This window comes from Monodon monoceros, unplaced genomic scaffold, assembly GCF_005190385.1.
Source record: "Monodon monoceros isolate NGI ecotype Baffin Bay Population unplaced genomic scaffold, NGI_Narwhal_1 Super_Scaffold_13, whole genome shotgun sequence".
Lineage (NCBI taxonomy): Eukaryota > Metazoa > Chordata > Mammalia > Artiodactyla > Monodontidae > Monodon > Monodon monoceros.
Genome location: NW_021703769.1, coordinates 45,596,357 through 45,620,020, shown reverse-complemented (window position 1 = coordinate 45,620,020; position 23,664 = coordinate 45,596,357). Strand labels below are relative to the sequence as shown.

Below are 23,664 nucleotides of genomic sequence, written 5' to 3'. Positions count from 1 at the left end.
GCTTGTGATTGGTCTGTTTATATTTTCTATTTCTTCCTGGTTCAGTCTCGGAAGGTTGTGCTTTTCTAAGAATTTGTCCATTTCTTCCAGGTTGTCCATTTTATTGGCATATAGTTGCTTGTAGTAATCTCTCATGATCCTTTGTATTTCTGCAGTGTCAGTTGTTACTTCTCCTTTTTCATTACTAATTCTATTGATTTGAGTCTTCTCCCTTTTTTTCTTGATGAGTCTGGCTAATGGTTTATCAACTTTGTTTATCTTCTCAAAGAACCAGCTTTTAGTTTTATTGATCTTTGCTATCATTTCCTTCATTTTTTTTCATTTATTTCTGATCTGATCTTTATGATTTCTTTCCTTCTGCTAACTATGGGGTTTTTTTGTTGTTGTTCTTCTTCTTCTTTCTCCAGTTGCTTTGGGTGTAAGGTTAGGTTGTTTATTTGAGGTGTTTCTTGTTTCTTGAGGTAGGAATGTATTGCTATAAACTTCTCTCTTAGAACTGCTTTTGCTGAATCCCATAGGTTTTGGGTCATCGTGTTTTCATTGTCATTTGTTTCTAGGTGTTTTTTGATTTCGATTTCTTCACTGATCTCTTGGTTTTTTAGTAGTGTGTTGTTTAGCCTCCATGTGTTTGTACATTTTAGAGATTTTTTTTCCTGTAATTGATATGTAGGCTCATAGCGTTTGGTCAGAAAAGATGCTTGATATGATTTCAATTTTCTTAAATTTACAAAGGCTTGATTTGTGAACGAAGATATGATCTATCCTGGAGAATCCTCCATGAGCACTTGAGAAGAAAGTGTATTCTGTTGTTTTTGAATGGAATGTCCTATAAAATCAATTAAGTCCATCTTGTTTAATGTATCATTTAAAGATTGTGTTTCCTTATTTATTTTCATTTTGGATGATCTGTCCATTGGTGAAAGTGGGGTGTTTACGTCCCCTACTATTATTGTTTTACTGTCAATTTCCCCTTTTATGGCTGTTAGTATTTGCCTTATATATTGAGGTGCTCCTATGTTGGGTGCATAAATATTTACAATTGTTATATCTTCTTCTTGGATTGATCCCTTGATCATTATGTAGTGTCCTTCTTTGTCTCTTGTAATAGTCTTTATTTTAAAGTCGAATTTGTCTGATATAAGAATTACTACTCCAGCTTTCTTTTGATTTCTATTTGCATGGAATATGTTTTTCCTTCCCCTCACTTTCAGTCTGTATGTGCCCTAGGTCTGAGGTGGGTCTCTTGTAGACAGCATACATACGGGTCTTGTTTTTGTATGCATTCAGCCAGTCTGTGTCTTTTGGTTGGAGCATTTAATCCATTTACATTTAAGGTAATTATTGAAATGTATGTTCCTATTACCATTTTCTTTATTGTGTTGGGTTTATTATTGTAGATCTCTTCCTTGTCTTGTGTTTCCTGCCTAAAGTAGTTCCTTTAGCATTTGTTGTAAAGCTGGTTTGGTGGTGCTGAATTCTCTTAGCTTTTGCTTATCTGTAAAGGTTTTAATTTCTCTGTCGAATCTGAATGAGATCCTTGCTGGGTAGAATAATCTTGGTTGTAGGTTTTCCCTTTCATCACTTTAAATATGTCCTGCTGCACCCTTCTGACTGGCAGAGTTTCTGCTGAAAGATCAGCTTTTGACCTTATGGGGATTCCCTTGTATGTTATTTGTTGCTTTTCCCTTGCTGCTTTTAATATTTTTTCTTTGTATTTAGTTTTTGATAGTTTGATTAATATGTGTCTTGTTGTGTTTCTCCTTGTATTTATCCTGTATGGGATTCTGTGCCTCCTGGACTTGATGGATTATTTCTTTTCCCATGTTAAGGAAGTTTTTGACTATAATCTCTTCAAATATTTTCTCAGTCCCTTTCCTTTTCTCTTCTTCTTCTGGGACCCCTGTAATTTGAATGTTGGTGCATTTAATGTTGTCTCAGAGGTCTCTGAGACTGTCCTCAATTCTTTTCATTCTATTTTCTTTATTCCGGTCTGTGGTAGGTATTTCCACTATTTTATCTTCCAGGTCACTTATCCGTTCTTCTGCCTCAGTTATCCTTCTGTTGGTTTCTTCTAGAGAATTTTTAATTTCATTTATTGTGTTGTTCATCATTGTTTGCTCTTTAGTTCTTCTAGGTCCTTGTTCAACGTTTCTTGTACTTCCTCCATTCTATTTCCAAGATTTTGGATCATCTTTACTATCATCACTCTGAATTCTTTTTCAGGTAGACTACCTATTTCCTCTTCATTTGTTTGGTCTGGTGGGTTTTTACCTTGCTCCTTCATCTGCTGTGTATTTCTCTGTCTTCTCATTTTGCTTAACTTACTGTGTTTGGGGTCTCCTTTTTGCAGGCTGCATGTTTGTAGTTCCCATTGTTTTTGGTGTCTGCCCCCAGTGTGTAAGGTTGGTTCGGTGGGTTGTGTAGGCTTCCTGGTGGAGGGGACTGGTGCCTGTGTTCTGGTGGATGAGGCTGGATCTTGTCTTTCTGGTGGGCAGGACCACGTCCGGTGGTGTGTTTTGGGGTGTCTGTGAACTTATTGTGATTTTAGGCAGCCTCTCTGCTAATGGGTGGGGTTGTGTTTCTGTTTTGCTAGTTGTTTGGCATGGGGTGTCCAGCACTGGAGCTTGCTGTTCGTTGAGTGGAACTGGGTCTTAGCGTTGAGATGGAGATCTCTGGAAGACCTCTCGCTAATTGATATTACGTGGGGCCGGGAGGTCTCTGGTGGACCAATGTCCTGAACTTGGCTCTCCCACCTCAGAGACTCAGGCCTCACACTCGGCCAGAGCACCAAGACCCTGTCAGCCACACGACTCAGAAGAAAAGGGAGGGAAAAAAAAGAAAGAGAAAGAAGAAAGAAATAAAATAAATAAACTTATTAAAATTAAAAATAATTTTTAAAATTTAAAGTAATTTCAAAAAAGAAAGGAAAGAAGAGAGCAGCCAAACCAATAAACAAATCCACCAATGATAACAAGTGCTAAAAACTATACTAAAAAAAAAAGAACAAAACAAAACACACACAAAAAATCGGAGACAGAACCCTGGGATAAATGGTAAAAGCAAACCTATACAGACAAAATCACACAAAGAAGCATACATATACACACTCACAAAAGAAGAAAAAGGAAAAAATATATGTATATAAAAATAAAGGAAGAGAGCAACCAAATTAATAAACAAATCTACCAATGATAATAAGCTCTAAATACTAAACTGAGATAAACATAAAACCAGAAACAAATTATATGCAGAAAACAAACCCCAAGTCTATAGTTGCTCCCAAAGTCCACCACCTCAAATTTTGGGATGCTTCATTGTTGATTCAGGTATTCCACAGATGCAGGGTACATCAAGTTGATTGTAGAGATTTAAACCACTGCTCCTGAGGCTGCTGGGAGAGATTTCCCTTTCTCTTCTTTGTTCGCACAGCTCCTGGGGTTCAGCTCTGGATTTGGCCCCGCCTCTGGGTGTAGGTCACCCTCTGGTGTCTGTTCTTTGCCCAGACAGGAGGGGGTTAAAGAAACGGCTTATTAGGGGGCTCTGGCTCACTCAGGCCTTGGGGGAGGGAGGGGTATGGAATGCGGAGTGAGCCTGCAGTGGTAGAGGCCAATGTGACGTTGCAAAAGTCTGAGGCGTGCCGTGTGTTCTCCTGGGGAAGATGTCCCTGGATCATGGGACCCTGGCAGTGGCGGGCTGCACGGGCTCCCAGGAGGGGAGATGTGGATGGTGACCTGTGCTTGTGCACAGGATTCTTGGTGGCTGCAGCAGCAGCCTTAGCATTTCATGCCCATCTCTGGTGTCTGTGCTGATAGCCGCAGCTCGCGCCCGTCTCTGGAGCTCGTTTAGGTGGTGCCCTGAATCCCCTCTCCTCGTGCACCCTGAAATAATGGTCTCTTGCCTCTTAGGCAGTTCCAGACTTTTTCCCGGACTGCCTACCGGCTAGCCGTGGTGCACTATCCCCCTTCAGGCTGTGTTCACGCCGCCCACCCCAGTCCTCTCCCTGGGATCTCACCTCCAAAGCCCGAGCCTCAGCTCCCAGCCCCCGCCTGCCCCAGCGGGTAAGCAGACAAGCCTCTCAGGCTGGTGAGTACTGGTCGGCACCAATCCTCTGTGCGGGAATCTCTCCACTTTGCCCTCTTCACCTCTGTTGCTGTGCTCTTCTCCGTGGCTCCAAAGCTTCCCCCCGCCCATTTCCCGTCTCTGCCAGTGAAGGGGCTTCCGAGTGTGTGGAAACCTTTCCTCCTTCACAGCTCCCTCCCAGAGGAGCAGGTCTTGTCCCTATTCTTTTGTCTCTGTTTTCTCTTTTTTCTTTTGCCCTACCCAGGTATGTGGGGAGTTTCTTGCCTTTTGGGAAGTCTGAGGTCTTCTGCCAGCGTTCAGTAGGTGTTCTGTAGGAGTTGTTCCACGTGTAGATGTATTTCTGATGTATTTGTGGGGAGGAAGGTGATCTCCATGTCTTACTCCTCCGCCATCTTGAAGATCCCCCCCCCCGCCATATATGCATTTTGCATTTAATATATACAGGACCATTTTTATCCTTGGATACCTGTAGGAAAATGCCATCATTTTGGAAGGGCATTATTTAACAGGAAGAATGCCTTTTATCGCTCTTGAATTTGAGTGTTTTCAAAACCTTTGGGGCCACACCTTCATTTTATTTCATTAAAAATGGGTCCTTCATAGGGCTGTAGAAGTTGAGAATGGTTAGGCAACTACATGCTAAGTCAATGAGCTTTTTTTAAGAGACACAGATATAACATAATAGTAATTTGTCATTGATTCTCCAAACCATTTCCCTGCCATAGATTTGCTTTCTCCCTGCCTTTTGCTGTCTGTTCACCCCAGAGAGGTCATTTCTCCGGTTTGTGGCTGACTCTGTACTGACAGTGATACCTGGAGGTAGCCAAGTAGCTGAACCCTAACAGACAGGATTTCCTGGGTGTGATGTGGGGCACAGAGGACATTTCTAAACACTTGGCACCACTCCAGGTGGGAAGGGGAGGGACGTGGAGCCACTTGAGGTTATCCTGGCACCTGTGCTAGCATCCCCACATTGGGAATCAGTGAGTCACTGTGTCCCTGAAAAGCCAACAGTGGGTCTCCCTTGTCCATGCTCGAGTATTGCGTCAAATAACCATATTTTCAATGATTATATAACTACTTGTTCAGGCTGTTATCTAATTAAAAACAAGTGAATTTCATCACCCTTATCAAATCTAAGATGCCATTATTATTAGATGGACCCTTACTTTATGTACCGTTAAGAAAAAAACATGGCCGATTAAACTGTGACACAATGTCTTAATAAGAGCCCTGAACAGAATATGAATCAGTCATATAAGTCTCATTGCTTTGAAATTTCTTTTATCTATTCAGAGAGGAGAGCCAATTTACGTACCCTTCAATTGCATTGTTTGCTGCGTGATGGGAAAAAAACTTTTGCATGTGTCTTGGTAACAAAATGTGACACAGCTTCGTCTGCTTGTAGGTATCTATCATCCCTGGTTTGTTCCTGTAAAGCATTCGATTGTTTCATTGCAAGAAAATATGGAATTGCAGCCATTCCCTCCGATGACTAATATTTGCTTCATTAATATCAAATTTGCACCCTGCCGCTCGATTTCTGGGCCTGCATGGGAACATATTAAGTGTTCATTTCGATGCCAAATCATGCTGTAATCTTTTTGAAGGCGTTGTCAGCAGCAGTTAAACTCAACACATGTTGTCCCATAACACACATGACTCTCCGGAAATGATGACAGTGAACAGCCTTGACCAAGTCACCTGTTCCCAGGAAAGGACAACTGTGTCACTGCTGCTACCTGGCCAATCCCAACGGCTAAGGTGACATTGACCATGAGGCTGATTTCAGGGATGCTAATGTGGAAAAAATGTGCATCCTAGAACTGGCAAAATTCAGTAAAGTCACTAAACTTCCAGAACACCTTTTCTCCCCACATATAAATGTATAAGAATGGTTGCCAGTGATTGTCATGGGGTGGCAATAATTTGAACTTTTAAAAACATTTGCAAAATAATGATAATAGCCAGGTTGGGAATATGGGTGTAGGAGGGATTGGGACAGATGGAGTTGATAAGAAAAATATAAGAAAAATGCAAGTTAAAGAAATTTACTCATTGAATTATAGAGGCTTAAGGAACAACAGCAAAGACCATGAGTTGCCCCCAATATCCATTCCTCCCTTTAGCCTTAGTAAAGAGATCTCAATTTTGTGCAAGGCAGCAATGCACCCAACTAAGAGAATATGTTTCCCAGCCTCCCTTGCATCTGGCATGACCATATGACTCAATTTTGGCCACTGAGCTGGAAGTAGAAGTAGTTGGAATGGGAATTCTGAGATGGCTGCTTAAAGGGTGTGGCTCACTGGAAGGAAGGGCCTTTTTTCTTTCCTTCCTTCTCCTTCCTGCTCCCTGGAATGAGGACGTGATATCTGGATGTCCGGCAGCCATCCTAGGCCATCCTTGAGGATTGAAGCCATGCACTAGGATGGGGAGTTAGGCAGGTAGAAGTCTGGCTCTGCCTCAGTAGCCCTGGATTATGTATTTCCAGATTTCTTTTGCATAAGTGAGAAATTATCTTCTATCCTGTTAAAGCCTCCGTTTTCTGTTTAAGCTGCATTTTCTGTTGTATGCAGCCAAGCCCAATCCTAACTGAAACAGGACCCTCTTCTTTAGCTAGGGTTCAAGCTCCCACTGTTTGCCTGGGATAATGTGAAGAATGTAAAGGAATTAAAGGTATTATAGTTCTTTAAAGAAATGAGAATTCTTCATGGGTAGGGTTACTAATAATTTTGCAGAGGCCAAATTAGTGCCTCATTCACTTCCCAAACTTTACTGTGTGCCTAGCTTGTGCCTGGTGCAGTGGTGGGGATGCTGCAGGAACCCCAGCCCACCCTTTGGCCCACGTTGCACGGTTTTGAGTGCACTCCTCCCCGTGATAGGAGAGCAAGCCAGAAAGGGTCTTTGAGTCATTGTCACTCTCAGCAGATGCCAGAGACAGAACAGTGTGCATTTTCCCCACATGCTGGAGCTGCAAGAAGTGTTAGAAGCTCCCCATACCCTAACAAAGAGAAAGGTTAAGGGAATCCTTCAGAAAACGAGGCTCAAAACCATGGCGTTGTCTTGACAGCCTCCTCATGTTCTGCTAGGACAGAGGTGATGGCGTTCCTATCATAGTTTTTCTTTTTTTTTTTTTTGCGGTACGCGCGCCTCTTACTGTTGTGGCCTCTCCTGTTGCGGAGCCAGACGCGCAGGCTCAGCAGCCATGGCTCACGGGCCCAGCCGCTCTGCGGCATGTGGGATCTTCCCGGACCGCGGCATGAACCCGTGTCCCCTGCATCGGCAGGCGGACTCTCAACCACTGTGCCACCAGGGGAGCCCCCTATCGTAGTTTTGAGCCCTTTTAATGATCTTAGCTGAAAGGTTTTTCAAAATTGCATTTTGTGTCTGTGGAAGAGATGCCCGACTTATTGGTTCTAGTTTACATGTCTGTATCTCCCTACTCTTTATGTATTTGGTAAATATTGCAATACTTTGACCCCAGGAGGTCAATTTGTTTACTTTGAACTCTGAAACTGACACTGATATTTATAGCGCTGTCAACCTGTCATTATTTGTTTTGATCAAATTGGGGAAAGGGGAGCTTCTCAAAAAGAAGAGAGAGAATGGAAAAGTGTAAGGAGAAAAAATTACATTTATAAAGCAAAAATAGGCTTATTAAGAATTTCAGAAATTCCATTTCTAATGGCTTTGAATCTCTCCATCTTCCATTTTCTTGCCTGGACAGAGCTCCCTTTGAAGTCTTTGGAAGCTTTCTAGAAGAAAAAATATATACACATGGGTGTGGAGCTCCTTGTTTCGCCCTTTTAAAACGTGTTTTTCGAAGATTTGCCTTTCATATTGCAGATGCGAGAGAGGATGTGCAATTTTACCTTGTGTAACATCTTTGCCTGAAAAGCTCCAAGTATTTGTAGACGTTTTTTAATGAATAGTTCCCGTGTTTGCCTGCTGAGGAAGCAGAGGTTTGTGTAATTTACTTCCATTTTACACCTGAGGAAACTGATGTTTAAGAAAAAGAGGCTCAGAATTTCAACCAGTAGCAGAGTTAAGAAAACAGTCCCTTGTTTGGACTGGGCTAATGATGCCCACCCCAGTGATCCTGGAGGTTGAATGTGACCCCCAAACGACAGGGCACCATTAGAAAAAATTCACCGTAGACGCTGTCATGTCCCATTTTAGTATGAATTGGGCTTATTATGTAGGATAATTTGTAGTTATTTTGACTGCTTTCTAGTTCAATGGCCTATTTGTTATTTTAGCAACTTCTGATTTGGGATCTATTATTGAAACCGAGTTTTAATACTGTTTTTGTTGTCATTCTAACTCATTCTAAGTGCATGAGAAAAACTAAACCAGATATAGAAACACAGAACTCAGGTCTGTGTGTATCAGATAAAATTATACTTTGACTAATTTTTCTTTTTGTACACACAGAACAGTTAACAAACATGCATAAAATTCAGAACTGTGTCTTTAAGGTCTCTTGATAAATGTATGTGAATCACAGCATAAACTCACCTGAGCATGTACGGTCAGTATCACTTTTACTAAAAAGATCAAATTTAATCCAAGTTCTTCTCATATATCATATATAAATCATTTGTTTGTCATGTAAGCAACTGGAAAAGCACCATCAGAAATAACCTGAATCAGTAGAAATTACGTCAACACCCTTTAAGAAGGGCTCACGGAACGCAAAGTCAGCATATCTGTCCTTTCATCATTTACCAAACGTCCAAAAATGTGTGGCAGGAATTGTTCAGATAAAACTAAACTAAACTAAAACTAAACGAATGCCTCAAAAAAAAAAAAAAAAAAGCCCCTGACCTCAGAAAGCAAACAGTCTAGGTGGAGGGCAGCAGACAAACCAGATGAGTTAATAAAGGGACCAAACTGCTCAATGACTCACTTGCACAAGGTGTTCCAATTCAGAAGCTCATAGGAAATTACAGATATATAGCTTAAAATTTAAACATGTGCTCATTTCTGTTCCCTATTTTCTCATCTCAACAACCCCTCACCTGACCTTTATTGTCACTTCCCTCTGAACCGTCCACACTCCCTCCCCTCCCCACACCTCAAGCCTGGCTCTAGAATTTCCAAATAGGGAGTCCCATTTTATCATTCTTTCTTCTTCCATCTCAGGGATGGAACTTAAGGCTTGTGTTTTAAACTTATTATGAGAGCCGTAATCAATTTTAAGGAACATTTCTTTCAGCCTTGAAAGGTCAGCTTATACATGATATATGGCCTATTCCTTCTTGCTGGGGTACCTGTTGATCTATTTAAAATCATCTGTTTGTCTAAAAATACTAACTTAGTGTCATTAGGAGAATAGAAGCATAAATGTCTCCAAAGAATATGGAGGTAGGAATCTGATTTCTCACCCATATTATCACTGGTATGATATGTAGTTAAATAGCTTACAGAGACTCCTCTGTTTCACCTTTGATAATTTACTATTACAAGGCACATTTAATTTCTGTCTATAAAATATGAATCAGTAGATACAGCTTTTATTTTTACTTTGCTGTTAAGGAAATAAAAAACAAACATCTAAAACAGGATCTCTAGTGCACGGGACATTTTTGGTAGATGTTCAGACAAAGAAAAGGAAAAGCTGGCTTGGCTCAGAGGGTCTTCCATACCTGTTTTTCTTTACTGGGAAAACCTGTAGTTTGAAGGAACATAAAGGAAGGACATATTCTGCTTTCTTCCAAAAATGCCTCGAGCTTTCAGCTTATGGGCAAAACAAACCCTTTGAAAGCTGAAGAAGCCTTCTTCATTTGCAGTTGTCACTGAAAGATATTTCCAGGCTGGAAAGAATTTCTTTTCAAGGTATTTAAAAACCATCTATCCTAACAAAAGAAAAATGTGGCTTTTTCAGGTCACTTCTTCATACCCAAAGATGAATATGTTTTTAATTAAAGCCTGGGCACAAAATTGGGTTTGGTGAGAACCATTGTGGTGCCTGATCACTCTCCTGAGACACCCACCACCGTTGGTACTGATGCTAACTCTTGACACCCGAGGCCACTTTGTGTATTCATAGGTTAGAAAGGTGATTTCTGAGGCCTGGCAGCTGTTGGTGTTAAAGCTATTGTGTGGGAAACAAAAGCCATTCTGTTCTGTTCCCCAGGTGCCTTTGTATCATTGATTCAGGAACTGTTTCATAAATGGGGTACAGTTCTTTACCAGGGAATTTCATTACTGCCATGTTTTAGTATATGCTTCCAGACAGCAGAGGGGAATGTCTGAACATACCTCCTATGGAAGGAATCTTGGGTTCTGACCTCTGTGAAGATGCTTGCATCTTAAGTCTCTTAATTAGACCTGTGACTACATGCCTTCATACCACCATTTATGCTTCCTATCTTCCTCACTCTAAACCACCAGACCCAATCTGCTGCTACCAGGCTTCTCTTGCAAGTTAATGGGAACACAGTACACACTGGCAGCCAGATGTACCAGTGTTAACTAGTTTTCTCCCAGAATTCCTCACTGGCCTGTGCTGGGAAATTTTCATAGGGCAGATCAGAATGACATTTATTTGAAGAACAGATACTCTTTCACCCAAATGATATATTCATTATTGTCATTTAGAAAGTCTATCAGTTTAGGAAGTTTTTAGTTGCATGTAAAAGAATCAAACTGAGCTAAACAATCAAGGAAACACAGTGGGTTGCAGTCTTTCTCCCCAGCTCTTCCTCCCTCCCTGGGTTGTGCCCTTGCTGTGTGACTTTGAGGTTCCTCCCACTACAGGGGAGTCGGCTTCCCCACCTCATGGGTGTTGGGCTCCACCATGTGACTTGCTTTGGCGAGGCTGAAGAAGTATTTCTTATTTTCACTTACCTTCTTGTACTTCTGCATTGCCATGAGAAGAACAGACCCAGCTCTTTCTCATCAAAAAAGATAGGAGAGAGCTTCCCTGGTGGCGCAGTGGTTGGGAGTCCGCCTGCCGATGCAGGGGACGTGGGTTCGTGCCCCGGTCCAGGAAGATCCCACATGCCACGGAGTGGCTGGGCCCGTGAGCCATGGCCGCTGGGCCTGCGTGTCTGGAGCCTGTGCTCCGCAACGGGAGAGGCCACAACAGTGAAAGCCCTGCATACCGCAAAAAAAAAAAAAAAAGATAGGAGAGATGTGAGGCTAAGCTGAAATCTGCAGAGTGGAGCCAAAGCCAGCTGAATCCCGCTGACATCAGCCTTCTTCCAGCTGACTCAGAGTTACATGGGTGAGGATAGATGGCAATTTTTTATGCCAATGCATTTTGGGGTGGTTTGTTATGCAGCACTGTTTGGCGATAGCTGACTGATATTTATTGCTCATGTAACTGAAGAGTCCAAAGTTAGCATGGGCTTCAGGTAGGATTTGAAAGGAATTCCTGTTCTATTTCTTTGTGATTCTCTTGGGGCTTTATCCCAGAATGGTTTCCCTCTTGGTGGCATGATGACTGTACTATTTCAGGCTTCACAATCTACACCTCGTACCATCTGGAAGGCAAGAGGCTTTTCTTCTTAAACCATCACACAAAAGTCCTGGGCTTCACTCTGATTAAGCCAGCATAGGTCATGTGTCTATCCAGGGCCAATTGTTGAGCAAGGAGGGTGGGATTATGCAACTTGGTTTATGTCAGCCAGAGCCCCCTCTTAAAGATGGGAGTGGGTTCAATCTTTTCCAGAATCCCTGGTGTGTCTCATTAGAGGTGGGAGTGGGGGTGGGACAGATGCTGAGAGGCACCAGCAATGTTAATTATGGAGAGAGTCTAAAACCTCCAGACTTTGTTTTGAATTTCTATTAATACCTTATTTGGCTCAAGACATTTTTTTACCTGCATGTTGCTGGGCTAGCTCGAGCTAGAGAGAGGGGATTTATCCTCTAGGTCACACATGTTGCCAGGTAAATTGCAAAGCATGTGACCCCACCCATGCTGCCTTAGGCACTGGAAGATGGGTGGGAGCCTAGCTTTCCATAGGACTTTACCATTAGCCCGCTGGACTTCCAGCTCCTGGTATCTCAGGATTTTAAGAAAATTGAAACTAGGTTTGGTCTACTAGAATTTGAAGGTCTCTGACCTAGAGGGTGAGTTAATGCTAAGGTAATGAGAACGTGAACGAGTGGGACACATTGGTGTGGATGTCATTCCACTGACTCCTGTCCTCCATTGCCTATGATGAGAAGTCGGCTGTAAACCCTGTTATTGTCCAGACACACAGGAAGCATCAAATAAAAATGTGTGTTGAATTTATGAATTAAAAAAGAGAATCAAGGTCTTCTGACCCAATCCAACGTTCTTTTAAGAGTACCCCAACTTCCCTGGCAGTCCAGTGGTTAAGAGTCCACGCTCCCAACGCAAGGGGCATGGGTTCGATCCCTGGTCGGGAAACTCAGATCCCACATGCTGTGCCTTGTGGGCAAAAAACAAACAAACAGATTCCACCACCTCTTTGTAAAACCTTCCTTTGTACATTTCATGTTCCCACTGAAGCCTCTGCAGGAAAGTAACCAAACAAATCAATCCAGGTGATTTTTTCAAACATGGACATTAAAACGATCACCTGTTACTTTCTGTGCTTCTAAGAGTCCTCCCTGACCCTAAGTTATTTGAAAGACTGAACAATCCTTATCATCCAATATGCTTTTGTCATTCAACACATTTGTCATTCTATAAATACTACTGAACACCTACTGTGCTCCAGGTGTTGTGTGAGGGATGCAGAATTGAATGAGAGTTAATACCTTCCATCAGGCACCCAGCTACTGTAATATAATTGTTCAAACCATGGACAGAAGGAAAGATTGGGACCTTTGATGAAACTACAGATTCTCAACAGCAACTTACCTGTCTTCTTGGGGAATTATTTACCTTATCATCTCTAGTCATAGATGGCCTGGGTTCTATATGAAACATCTATCAACAATAAGACAAAACTCAAGTATTTTGATGTGAACCAGCCTAGGTGTTAGGTATATTGTCATATTCTTACATTAATTTCTTAAAAATTACTTCCCATAAATTTCCTCAGGGCTGCACAGGGGCATTTTTGAGTTTGATTTGCTGGTAATATCCTGGTTAAGTAATTGCCAATTTGGGAATGCAGACTCAGCTACATTTTCCTCAAGTCCCTTTTTCTCTTTGTATTTTTTTCCAGTTGAGTTATGCCTTGAACCATACAAACAGAAAACTAACGTTGGAACCTAAAATAACTGTCAATGCCAAGATTGTTGTGGTTGGTGCGTCCAGTGTTGGAATTTCCTTCCTAGAGACACTGATATTTTGGTGAGTTGTTTTACTTTATTTTTTTGTTTTTAAAGGGCCTTTCTCTTCCTACACCTGAGAGGGTCCCTTGAAAGGACAGACCTGAGCTTTCTGCCACCTCACATACGTTGTCTATGTGGATTAATGAATCAGTGGAATATTCTAGATCAGGGGTTGGCAAACTCTAGCCCCCCAGGTCAAAACAGGTCCACCTGCTTTTGTAAATAAAGCTTTATGGGAACACAGTCGCGCTCATTTATTTATGTGTTGTCTCTGTTTTGTTGATACAGCGGCAGCTTTGAGTAGCCATGACAGAGACCGTTTGGCTGGCAGTGCCTAGTATATGTCACTCTGACCCTTTCCAGAAGAAGTTTTCCAGCCCCTATTCTATACTGGTGCTCCCCTTTCTTGGCTGGATTATAAGAATCACCTAGAGCATTTTTTAAAGATGTAGACTCCCAGACCTCACAGACACAGAGAAGCAGAAACTCCTATGGAGGGCCCTGGGAACCTGTATTTTAACAGGTGCTCTGTGTGATCAAGCAGGTTTGGGGACCAGTTTTGACTGTATGCATCACAAATAGGCTTCAGAAGTGGCAGACAGTCCAGGACCTTTCCTCCAACACCTGCATTTCAGGTGCCAGGGAACAGAGTACATTTCCCCAGGACAACTGAGGTCTGTGCAGCTGTTTGATATGTTTTCTATTATCCTCAAAGCACTGCACAGTTTCCTTGCAGAGCCCATTTTCCCGATAGGTGATTCCTGAGGGTTCTCAGCTCCCCCAGTTAGCTCTCCATCTGCTCAGCGAATTTCAGCCTCTCTTTAACAGGAAGAGCCCTGGGTTATTGTCCAAGAACTTGGATTCATGGCCTGGCATTGCCACCACTGGCATGGAACCTTCGATGTGTGCCTGACTTCTCTCAGACCTAGCTTCCTCATTCATTTCGTAAAAAGTCTCTAGATGTTTTCAAAGACCCAGGCTTTGGAGAACCACAGACTCCTAAGTTAGGAGAATCCAGTTTTTCCCAGACCTTTTGCTCAGGATCGCATGAGAAACTTTAGCTACTGTTCAAAGCTGTAGGTGCTAAGAGGAGAGTGGCAGATGGGGAAAGGCATCCCCACCATGACTCCTCTGGAGGCCAGATAAGTGGTGAGGGTCTAGACAAGAAAAAGGGTGGAAGAAATGACCCCTAGAAGGTGTTTGTCCCTGGTGGATATGGAGACGAACTAACCCAGATGGTTATTTTGCTCATTTGACATCATACGTAACCGAAGATTTTTTTCACTTTCTAGCCAATTTGTTCACTTATCCGGAACACACCCTTAGTTAACCAGAAATAAGTCGCCTGTCTTTATTGAAATTAGCAACCAAGTTCACAGGCTTTAAATACTGTGGTCAGTCTACAGCAATCTCTCATTGCAAGAAAGAAAGAAATGAGACGCACCCAGGAATCTCCATTTTCCTGCCTATTCCACTCTGTAGTTTGAGGGCTTTCCCTATTCTGACAGGTCTCTTCACCTCAGACTCTGAACAGCAATCTGTACAGCCACTTGTGAAAGATGAACCATCAGGGTGGAGTTGTGAAATTACAGTAGTCAAGAAGTTATCATAAACAGATCTTAAATCTTAATTTAGCTATATATCTTGTCATTATGTCTTCTTTAAAATGATTACATTAAGATATACACATATAATTTTCTTTTTGTGGAATCAGCTTAGATTTAATAAAGAAAGGTATAAATTTTGATATAAGTACTTGGTTGATTAAATTCGTCAATCGGACAGAGCTTTTTAAAGCATTTTAAAGTACTCATAATTCTCTATCATCGTTATACAGATTACGTGCACTAAAAAGAGACCGGGATCAGTTTACAGATATCAAATCCTGGAGAGAGGAAATAGTTCTCTCATTATTTTCTCTAATTATTTCAAATCAGCAGTCGCCATAGTAACCTGCTGCAGATTTTACTTTACCAATTTAACTGCCATTTGAACTAAACTTTGTAAATGATTTGAGTTGGAATGGAATTGAAGAAACAGAGTTTTCACCAAACACTGACCTCCAGTGAGGATTAAATCCACATTTTGGAGGCAAGATTTAGGAAAATCGCCCTCCTACGCTCATGCCCTGCATTATTAAACTCAGTTGGGGCACTGTAGTTCCTGGAAAATCCATTTGAGGCCCAGTACAGCCGCCTCTTTTTCCAGAAAATCTGGTCATCCTGTCATCTGGTGACAAAACAAGCACAACTCTTTGTTCTTATATTATTTATATGCAAAACAAATTGCAAAGCACCTTTGGTCTCCTCTTCAAAGACACCAAAAGCAGTCCTTGCAGAAATTCTCTTCTTTCCACAAGTGCCACGGTGCTACTAGGGGTGCTGACGTGACTTGCCCAAAGTCACCAACTAATACAGACACCAGGATATAAGCTCCATGCGAGGTGTGAGTGTTGAGGGGATGTTTGGGGTTTTGGTTTTTAGTACAACCTTCTGTCTGGTCCTCAGCTGCCACCAGTCCACAGTTACACCTGCACGGAGGACACACTTTCTTTTCTGGTTGTGAGGCCTGTGGGTCACCCTGCATCTTCTTCTTGTCCTTACAAGGGCAAGACCTCCTGGGCCCTCCAGTACCTGGTGACATGAGTGACAGGCGTTTTCTAGGGACACACACCAGCACCCCGCTGTGGTTCTCCGTGTCCTCCTGGTCCTGGTGAATATTCCAGCGCTGGGCTGAGTGGCAGCCCTGCCCTTAGACTTCCTGCAATCTCCATGGACACTCCTGAGGCCCCTGGCTAGCTGATGCAAAAGGGCGAGGGTGCAGGGTGATTCAGGGTGGAGGTGAGACTTGGCTAATTTGTCCCCACTCCCCGCGTCTTGTGCATCTGTCTTCTGAGGGTGCTGTGCCCAGGTAACTCCATGGAGGGCAGAGGAGGGAGCATGTTCAGGCTCCCAGGCCCCACCCTGCGGGCACACACATCCTGGCCTCCTTTCCCCTCATCACCTGCCTTGTCGGGCTGTGTGCCCCCTGGGTGGGGACCAGGGGCTGGCAGGGGAAAGGACAGCAGGCACAGAACCAGGGCCGGGGAGCTTTCTTGGAGTGGGGGGCATAGAGGAGGAAACCCTCACTCATCCTATGGAATAGGGGGCAGTGAATTGGAGGGGAAAGGCAACTCTTAATACACTTTGCTGTGAATTATCTGTGTTTCTCATCATGCCCAAGACATTCAGGTGACGAACCTGAGCTATTTTTAAATTGTGGTTCTCATGTGTTTGTTCGTTTGCCTGGCTCTTCCGGACGGAAAGGTGTTGGCTTGGGCACCGTAGGTGTTTCATGTACATTATCCTTCTTGGTACTTCTATTAATAAAACCTCTTTAAAACCCCAAACATTGGTTTTTGGCAGAAAGATCTTGGCCTCGGTCATCAGCCCACCTCTGCTACCAACCAGTGCTGTGGTCCCGCCCTCCTCCTCTGCTGAGGGAGGGTCACGGCAGGGCTCCCCTGGCCCTGCCAGCCCTGGGCGCTGTCACACTAGGAACTCCACCGACCGTATCAGAGGTCTAAAGGGAACTCCGTATTCTTGGATCAACAGCCAAGGCCAGAGGGGAGCTTCTGTCATCTGTCAAGGAAATGCTATTTCCCGAAGGAGAACTTTGCAATGAAGTCTGAAACCTCTTTCCAGAAAGCAAGGGGCCTCTTTTCACGCAGCTTAGCTGGTCATATTTTTAGCAGTCGCTTTGTGTACCAGGCCTGGACCTGATGAACTCCCCAAAGTAATGCTACTTTCCACAGTAGTACTCCAAAATCATTTAAAAAAAAAGAAATATGGATATGCTCTACCAAAAACGGAGTAGGAACCGGGTCTATGGACTCATCCTACGTCTTATGTCCTTTCTACTCAAAAGTTTGGTCTGGACTCCAGCAGGATTGGTGTCGCCTGGGAGCTGATTAGAAACAGAGAATCTCAGGCCCTGCCGCAGCCAGTGTCCCAAACAGACATTTTATTTTCCAGAATTATTCACAACAGCTTCTTCCCTATGTCTTGGGCGTCAAGTCACTGAGCTGAAGCAGTTACTGTTTGATTCTGTTTCAGCTCGTATGTCTCTATACTTTGTGTATTATATTATTTACTCCCAATTACGGAGCAGTTCCTTTTAATCCATTATTTTAAAATCTTACCTAATTCAGTTCTGATGTAAAGAATCTCTCAAGGAGGCTATAACAGGGCTAGAAAAATTCATGAATGATTCCTGGGATGACAGTGAATGAAGGCAGCCCTGGGTGGCATCCCGCCGAGGCTGGGCGGTTAGAAGAAGATGCACTTTGGTTCATGGGAACCACCCACCATCACCTCGGCTTCCACTTCCACCCCCGGGAAGAGATGTCTCAAAACACCCACCAAGTCATCTCACCAAAGGGTGAAGTTTCTGGTTTTCGACCTGGGCATTGATCCCTCATCTGGTGGGTGTGTTGAGAACAACTAAGACTAGCTGGGAACGACAGGGCACGTTTGTGAAGCTGCAGTTGTGGCTGGATGACCGGAACACGTGTTATCGGGCCACACAGGACCACACAGCATCCGGCCCAGCTGTGGGGTCTGGCGGCAGCAGCCAAGTGCTTGCAGATTAATGAGGCTTCTTATCTTTACCTTTGAGGACATCTGAAGCCTTCGTTGTGGCTTGTCACTAATTAGGTGACTAATTAAGTAGTCAGTGCTTACGTGCTGATCTCAGCGATGAACCCCATGAACAGGTTGGTGGCTGTCCCTGCCGTCGGCCTCTGCCACATGAATTGAGGGCTGTGTGCTCGCCCCAATCACCCTTTGGGTACCAGGGAAATGCAGGGTGGCGGCCAGGCCCGTGGCATGTGCCCGGGGCACAGGTGGAGATCCACGGGGCAGGTCACATCTCACCATCTTGTTATGTTGGCATTACAGTGGGGCCTGTCGGGACTGATACAGAGGCCCCTCTGATGGCCTGGTAGGGGGGAAATAGAGGGGTGGGGCAGTATGTCAGGTTCAAAGGCTCAGCCTCCCCAGGCAGAAGGACCTGACATCCTGCCTCCAGAAAATACTGACCTGGAGCTGTCCCTGGTTCCTAATCACCACCCCATTTCCTAACCTGATTCCAGTATTTAAATGTACAGGCATACCTGGTTTTATTGTGTTTCACAGATACTGCGTTTTTAACAAATTGTCTTCATGATCGCACAAAACACAAACCGCATACACGGACCAGAAACAGACTCGCCTGTTCAGCCTCTGTCCTCTACTATCAGGTCATTTTCAAATGACGACATTGGCTCCGTCTTGGTTTGAGGTCCTGCAAAAGCTGAAAACAAAGAATTTGGTGCGAGTAGTTTATTTGGGGGTGATCCCTGGGAACTACCCGAGCGAGCAGGTGAGACGGGACCGGCAGGAATGCCAGCAAAGCCCCCAAATCATGTGCCTTTGGGTCACCATGGGCAACGAAGCTCAGTCCCGCCGGGACCCCCTCCGAGGACACAGCTGGGAACAGTCCCTCTGCGCCCGAGGAAGTGGGGTATTTACCCAACAGTTCCTGTCCATCTGGTCACCCTGGGCTGTGCTTCCAGCCTGTCCCTCAAGCTACCACAGCCAGGGGGAGACCCCGGGCAGAGAAGGCAGGAAAGCATTGGGACGGGAGGACTATTTGCAGGTGATGCGGGTGGGCCTGCTGCCGGCCCGGTTTCTTTCATTTGTTCTCCTTTCTTGATGCTCATGCAGTTGCCCTTTGACGAAGGCATGGGTCTAGACAAAGGCAGAGGGAAGCGAGGCCAGACGGGAAAACTGTGTCGGGAGCATCTCCTGATCTCCCTCCACCTCTCTTCCCAGGCGTCCTGGCAGCTCTAGAGAGAACCCAGGTACTCTGCTCCACCAGCAACCTCTGCTGGAACAAAGAGGGAGAGTGGGCCTGTCTCAGCAAATACTTGATTTCTCCTTTGGGATGGAGATGAAATTAGATCAGCAGTTTTCACCTTTAGCGCCGCCTGGGAACCTGTTGCAGGTGCCGATACAGGCCCCCCTGTAAGGACTGAATCGGAAACCCGGGGCCGGAGGCTGGGACCCATGTTTTCACACCGATTTTGGGAGCGCGAGAACCGCTGAGTTGGGGTAGAGTCAGCTCTCTGCCACTACTGCTGGGCCCATGTGGACCATCTGACCTCTCTGAACCTCCGTTGTTTCCACAGCTGTACAACAGGGAAAGCACCCAGGATCTCTCCTCCTCCACTGGCAAGAAGGCAAAGCACCTAGAAAGACCTAGCACTCAATTCTTGCTAGACTGACACCTCCCCGCTAATGCCATTTGCATGTCCAGATCCCGGTGGGAGCTGAGCGTTGTGAGGGAATTGCCTGGAGAGTCATGATGTGGGAGGTGCTCTCTTCCGCAAGGACTGGGGTTGAACCAGGGGCGTTTCCTGAGGCATCCGCGCCTGCTTCCCCGCACTGAGGGAGTCAAGGGGTGTCAAACCCCTCACCCTCTGCCTTACAGCATCTGATGTTAGGTGGAAACATAGCCCAGGACCCTTCCGTAGAGGTGCCCGTAGCCGTGATCTTTGGAGAAAGGGAGCACCCGGAACCATTGTGTGAGACCCAGACCAGGCAAGGCCGCCGCTGAGCAGAGACTTTTATCTCTAAGTGTAGTTCTCTGAAGAGCGTTCCTTTCAAAGGAACACTCACCACATGGTAAGGTGCTAGGGCTTGGAAAAAACTGCTTGCATTTCCCTTCTTTTTTTGTTTTTTCTGCGGTACGCAGGCCTCTCACTGTCGTGGCCTCTCCCGTTGCGAAGCACAGGCTCCGGACACGCAGGCTCAGCGGCCATGGCTCACGGGCCCAGCCGCTCTGCGGCATGGGGGATCCTCCCGGACCGGGGCACGAACCCGTGTCCCCTGCATCGGCAGGCAGACTCTCAACCACTGCGCCACCAGGGAAGCCCTGCGTTTCCCTTTTGATTTTAAGAACTGTGGTGAAGAAAAACGTTGTGGATCAGCTTCCTAGACCTCAGGGTTAAGGTGGAGTAACTTTCCATATAAGCAACAGTTTGTGGAAATTCCAGACTCTACCATCTGGTACATCAGAGCTACTTTTGGGGTGCAGGTAAGGGTGGGGAGGTGGTAGTTGTAAAAAGACAGCTTTCCTGGGCCCCTGTTCCTGTGGTTACAATTCACCAGGTTGGAGTGGGCTCCAGGAATTTGTATTTTTAAGACTCTCCAGGTAATTCTGACATGCAGCCGGGTTTAGTAACATTTATATAGACATTTCCTCAAACTTGGCAGTCTTATCTATGAGGAAACCTATTTCCCCCTCTGATTGCTCATTGTAACTGAGCTGTTTTTATGGGCCATGTTTTCCAAACCATATTTTTAAATTCTCAACAAATCATAGAACTTCTAAGTCACATCATTACTTCAGGGCTTACCAGGCATAATTATTAATGTATCATTAAACGTTGCATAGCTGAAGTCATTACCCTAAGTTCATAGTATTTACATGCTGAATCGGACCTAGTAGAAAGCATTTCACAAAGCTTCATGCTTCAACTATTCACCATTGAGAATGCAGGTCCAAGGAGATACACCTGCCAAGCATGAGCAAACCTGCCCTGATGGTGTCAATAAAGCCTTCCTAACTGCCAGCATTTGCCCAAAGCACAAAACCTTTCCTCATCCTTCGAGACCAGAAGTGATCTCACTTGCTTTTGAATCCCATAATGCTTGGTTTTTCCGGTCCCATGGGACGACCGATTTTGTCTTGAACTTGGCCGCCTCTTGTGTGCGAAGGCTTTCCTGCTTGTCTTTCATACCTTCCATCTTGGTATTTACATCTTACATTTATATGCTCAAAGGATAAATGTATGACATTTTTACTTCATGTATATAGAGATGAAAACATCATAAATCATTTCCCCTAAATCATAAAGCAAAACTCAATTTCATTTTGGTCTTTTTTGCCAGAACTCCCAAATTTTATTCTTATTTGTTCAGTGGACATTTCAAACATTACACTCATTTTCTCTTTTTCAGTAAGGATTTATGTTTTCCTTTCATGCAGAGATACATAAGCTTTTCATCTGAAATCCTGAAGCCCCAAATCTCCCTCCCCCATACCCCTTTACCCCGGCCACCAGCCCCCTCCCCTGCCAGGTCCCTGGAGAATCCACAGAGCACTGAGGTCCCGCCAGGCAAGCGTTTTTACTTATTGTTGGATCCAGTGCTGATCAGAGATCCTTGCCCCAGGACACAAGGCTGGACTCAGGCAGGCTGAAGAGACTTGCTCCTTGGCCCCTTCCTCTGGGCTGTATCCCAGTTCCTACAGGGGCTTCCATGAGCAGGGGAGCCGTGGAAGATGGCACCCGTCCCATGAACACTGACTGCATCCCTTCTATCGATAGAGAGCTCGGAATCCTTGACCACACGCCCCTACGCCTCTGGTCTCCCCCAGAGGTCAGGGTGTGCTGTTACTGACAGCATTGTGGCCACGCGTGCAGCTGCTGTGTCATTTTTACTCACACAACAAAAATGAAGTCAGTAGCCAAGGACATTGTGATCTAAGCGGAAAAAATATTGCTGAAATTAAACATTTTTCAAGGAAAAACTAGATTCTCTTAACTGGTTCTCAGAATAAATATTTTGTTTTGATTTGTTTTGTCCCTATTTTTCCTCTCCTACTGGAAGTTCATAGAACTCCTAACTTTTAAATCCCATCATTTTATCATTAATTTTGTGGAATTATGTGGTATCATTAAGACCAAATTAAGTCAGAGTTGTTCTCTGACAAGTCACATATGCAGTTAGGTTAAATATCTATCTTGAGCTGGAACTTACTGTCAGTTGGCAAATATTTTTGTCATTGCTTGAGCAATTCAGGAAGCAGAGATTTTAGTAAATTAAATTGTAACATTTAGATTGATATGGGATAATTAGTTTCCCTCTATATTATTTGTTCAAATAAAAGCATTAATGAAAACAGTTAATTAAATCCCTTGCTTTGGTTGTCCTTGTTATGTTCCCCCCAAAAATAGGAAATCAGCAAAAACATAAAAATAAAAAATAATAAGCATTCACCTGGCAGGTTGACAGGTTTCTACCGCTCAGAAGGGTAAGCAACATGAGAAGTGTTATGTTTCTTTTACCATGTTCACCATAAATTGGCAACGTGACCCTCTTTATTTGAAGGATAAGAATGCTCAGACCTAATTTTGTAGCTGTCCTCCCGAAGCATGGAATGAAACACAATAGCTTTTACTTATTTCCCTGGATACTCTAATCCCTCCCTGCTTTACAAGTATCTTTGAGCTGTTCCTCCCTCTGTATCCACAGCAACGTGAAATCCCACCGGAATTATCTGCTGTGGAAATGCAGGTGCACTTGTTTAATGTTTCATTGGCCTGAGCGCTTCACTTGAACTTTTTTTGGTTCCACAGCATGGTGACCTTTGATTTTGGAGCAGAGGGCTCACAATGATGCTAGATTTCGTTTCTATACGTTAAGCCGATACCATTAGACCTGAGATCGTGCTTTTACCAATGTGCTGCTGCTTCTGCCATCTCGTCTAACACATGTCCAAACCAGGATGCACCCCGTGACCCACTTCCATGTACAGGAACTTTTTTATAAAAATTCATTAATTAATTTATTTTTGGCTGCGTTGGGTCTTCGTTGCTGCGTGCGGGCTTTCTCTAGTTGCAGCGGGCAGGGGCTACTCTTCGTTGTGGTGCGTGGGCTTCTCATTGCGGGGGCTTCTCTTGTTGTGGCGCACAGGCTTAGTTGCTCCGCGGCATGTGGGATCTTCCCAGACCAGGGCTCGAACCCGTGTCCCCTGCATTGGCAGGCAGATTCCTAACCACTGCACCACCAGGGAACTCCCTGCAGGAACTTTTTGAATATTCATAGGTAATCAGAGTAAAAGCCTTAAATGTTTTATATCCATATTTCATCCTCAGAAGAGCTAAGATCTATTTGTACATTATAAATAGTATAATGACTTTGGACTGATACTCTTATATAGTTATAAATTTAAGAAATCAAATACTGGATGTTTCTAAATCAGATGACAGAGATAACTATCACAGCAAAATATGAGGTTGAAGATAAAATGGAAATGCTGATGGTAATTTCATATAAAGTCATGAAAGAGACAGGGAACCTTCATGGAATAGCAAAAAGGTTGATGTTACAAAGAAGGGTGAAGAGGCTAGGTTAGGCCCCAACCATAAGGGCCTGAGATACCATGCTCATGAATTTGGACTTAGTATTTTGGTTATAAAAATAGGTAACATTCATTGAAAATGTTTTGTGTAGCAGGCAA

At 44.1% G+C, this 23,664-nt stretch overlaps 1 protein-coding gene across 1 annotated transcript in view; it reads left to right on the top strand.

Moving 5' to 3' along the window:
- CFAP61 (cilia and flagella associated protein 61) overlaps positions 1-23,664 on the top strand; it is a 256,888-nt gene that overhangs the window by 144,952 nt on the left and 88,272 nt on the right. The window contains exon 18 of the mRNA XM_029220311.1: positions 13,230-13,357. Coding sequence (XP_029076144.1) covers positions 13,230-13,357 — 128 coding nt within the window. The remainder of the gene's footprint in view (positions 1-13,229; positions 13,358-23,664) is intronic.